The sequence below is a fragment of the Heteronotia binoei genome, chromosome 5 (assembly GCF_032191835.1).
Source record: "Heteronotia binoei isolate CCM8104 ecotype False Entrance Well chromosome 5, APGP_CSIRO_Hbin_v1, whole genome shotgun sequence".
Lineage (NCBI taxonomy): Eukaryota > Metazoa > Chordata > Lepidosauria > Squamata > Gekkonidae > Heteronotia > Heteronotia binoei.
Genome location: NC_083227.1, coordinates 168,889,105 through 168,892,360, shown reverse-complemented (window position 1 = coordinate 168,892,360; position 3,256 = coordinate 168,889,105). Strand labels below are relative to the sequence as shown.

At 52.7% G+C, this 3,256-nt stretch overlaps 1 protein-coding gene across 1 annotated transcript; it reads left to right on the top strand.

The window, feature by feature from the left end:
• Positions 1–251: 251 nt before the first annotated feature.
• LOC132572576 (uncharacterized protein K02A2.6-like) lies at positions 252–887 on the top strand (the record flags this gene model as incomplete). Its single annotated transcript, XM_060239780.1, has 1 exon — positions 252–887. A coding segment is annotated over one exon (636 nt), but the record flags the coding sequence as incomplete, so codon positions are not given.
• Positions 888–3,256: the final 2,369 nt, after the last annotated feature.

Genomic DNA, 3,256 nt, shown 5'->3' with positions numbered 1-3,256 from the left:
TGCTCATTGAGTCGCTCCCCGAGTGCCCACTGCACGCGGACGAGGTGGCTCGGGCGACTGGGAGAGACCGCATCCTAGCACGGGTCAGGGACTGGGTGGGAAGGGGGTGGCCCTCGGGCAAGGTGGAAGAAGCATTTCGGCCGTTCGCGTCCAGGAAGGACGAGCTATCGACACACAAGGGGTGCATACTCTGGGGGAGCCGGGTGGTGGTGCCCCCCCCCCTGCGCAGACAGGTATTGGAGGATCTCCACGAGACCCACCCGGGCATCGTGAGAATGAAAGCCCTGGCCCGGAGCTACGTGTGGTGGCCGGGCATGGATGAGGAAATAGAGGGGTGGGTAAGAAGGTGCCAACCATGCCAGGAGTCCAGACCCAATCCGCCGTCCGCCCCGGTCCACAGGTGGGAGTCGAACGGGCGGCCGTGGTCCCGCCTCCATGTGGATTTCGCGGGGCCGTATCAGGGCCAGATCTTCTTTATACTCGTGGACGCATATACTAAATGGCTAGAGGTAATCCCGGTGGCCTCGACCTCCACCGCAGCAGCAGTCAGGGCGCTCAGAAGGGTCCTCTGCACACACGGGATCCCTGACACCCTGGTGACGGACAACGGCACGGCATTCACCTCCCGGGAATTCCGGGAGTTCACCGACCGGTACCTCATAAGGCACATAAGGTCCGCCCCGTTCCATCCAGCCACCAACGGCCAGGCGGAGCGCATGGTGCGGACCACCAAAGAGGCCCTTGGCCGTATAGTACATGGGGATTGGGACCACCGCCTCTCAGCATTCCTGTTCCACAACAGGATCACCCCAAACCCTGTAACCGGTTTCAGCCCCGCAGAACTGCTCATGGGGAGGAAACTGACCACTCGTCTAGATAGGCTACACCCGGACCGGGCGCCGGATGTCCGCGGGTCCCCCGAGGTCCGGGAAGCAGTGAGAGGATTCTTTCCGGGCGACCCAGTGTATGCGAAAAACTTCGCAAGCGGCCCCGAGTGGTTGGCGGGAAGGGTTCTGAGGGTGACAGGCTCCCGGTCATACGAGGTAACCACCGCCGGAGGCCAGGTGCTGAGGCGGCACATCGACCAGCTGCGCCGCCGCACCCTACCCGAGGAGGCAGAAGAGGCAGAGAGTAGGGAACCGCCAGCAACGGAACCGCCAGAAGGGGCCCCGCCAATACAGGAGCTACCCACGTACGAGGCCCCCGCAGCCGCGGGACCAGAACCGGAGCCAGCACCCGACCCGGGCCGGCAACAGCCAGAAACGGCGCCACCCACGTTGGGATCGGGCCCCACACCAACGGCAACCCCGAGGAGATCAACACGGGAACGCAGGACGCCAGCGTACCTACAGGACTATGTAGTTTAAACTAGGAGGGGAGGAGTGTAGTGTATCGGACTCAGCGCAAGCGCCGCGCGACCCGAGCCACCCTCGGGTCGCCGTGCGCAGCGCGGGAAAAGCCACCGCCAATCCTGACCAAGGGCGGGAAGTTTAACTGGCCAGGATTGGGCTGGCCAGTGAAGGGGATGTTCCGGGAGGCATGTATATATTAGCGGACCCGGCCGCGTGTTCTGTGTTGCGTGTGATGTACCAGCCAATAAAGACCTATGCTTTCACCACGTCTCGTCTCCCAGTACATTACAGTTCCCTTCCTAATAATTCCCAGCATGGCGTTGGCCTTTTTTATTGCAATCACACACTATCTTGACATTTTCAGTGAGTTATCTACCTCTCTCTCTCTCTCTCTCTCTCGGCTTGGCTTCGCGAACGAAGATTTAACCATGACACCAAGATCTCTCTTGGTCAGTCTCTGCCAGTTCACAACCCATCAACTTGTATTTGTAGCTGGGATTCTTGGCCCCATTGTGCATTACTTTGCACTTGGCCACATTGAACCTCATCTGCCACGTTGATGCCCACTCACCCAGCCTCAACAGATCCCTTTGGAGTGCCTCACAATCCTCTCTGGTTCTCACCACCCTGAACAATTTAGTGTCATCTGCAAACGTGGCCACTTCACTACTTACTCCCAACTCCAAATCATTTATGAACAAGTTAAAGAGCGTGGGACCCAGTACTGAGCCCTGCGGCACCCCACTGCTTAGTGTTTTATAGTTCTTTTATAGTGTTCAGTTTAGCTGCAGGATTTCCATTAATGAGAACAAAAATATTTTTCTCTCTCTCTTTTGCAATGTGTCACGTTCTTGTACTATATATTTAGATTTCACTTCCATATATTTATACCATTTCACTTCCAACAAATGGCTTTAATACAACAATAAAGGATAAGGCCCAAGCATAATTTTTCTGAGCCTAGTACAAATGTGTAACTTGCTTCCCCTCCATCCTATCTCATGAATCATGAAAGAGAAAATTTCTATTTTATTTTTGAAACATCTTAAACAGAGTATATCAGGGGTGACCAACGGTAGCTCTCCAGTTTTTTTTTTTGCCTACAACATGCTGGCTGGGGCTGATGGAAGTTGTAGCCAAAAAACATCTGGAGGGCTACCGTTGGCCACCCCTGGAGTATATCATGGTGATGGACTCACATTTCAACCAGGGATCTCCGGGCCCTTCTGGTAAAGTGTACTTGTTTCCTCTAATCTTTCTTGGGCCCTGACAAGACAGCCTGGTCAGCCTGCCTCATGAGGAAGTCCTAGAATATGGGTGCTACATGTAAGATGCTTCCACTCGGGCCATGTGTCTGGGTTCCCATGGCCATGACATTTAGAGCACAAACTCACTAGATGATCTCAGTGCATGGGAAGCGACCTGTATGGGAGAAGAAGGTATGGTCTACTGTGACTCCCATAAACAAAGTCTGTGTCCCACCCGTGACTCCCTAGGTCTGTTTTTGCCTATCCAGTTCCCCTCTTCCTCCTCCATTTTTGTATTCATAATTTCCTTTCCATATCAGTTTAAAATACTTTACAGCAATCTCTGTTTATACTCCAGAGTTTCCATTTATCAAGTCTATTACCAGATCTCCATGTAGTGAGGATGGAGGATGGGTATGTGTGTATTTTGTGTGAGGTCACTAATCAGAAGTGTCTTGATAAAAGTTGCAGATGCCATCTGTCTGTTTGCACAATGCTAATTGTTTTGCTTAAACAATTTATTGGTAGCATATGGTTACAAAACTTAACTATTTCTTAATTTTTTTTTTCACATTAACCCATATGACATTTCCATCCCCCCTCCCTCCAATGTTGACTTCCCCGAGGTTATAAATTCAAACCAATACTAAAGGCACT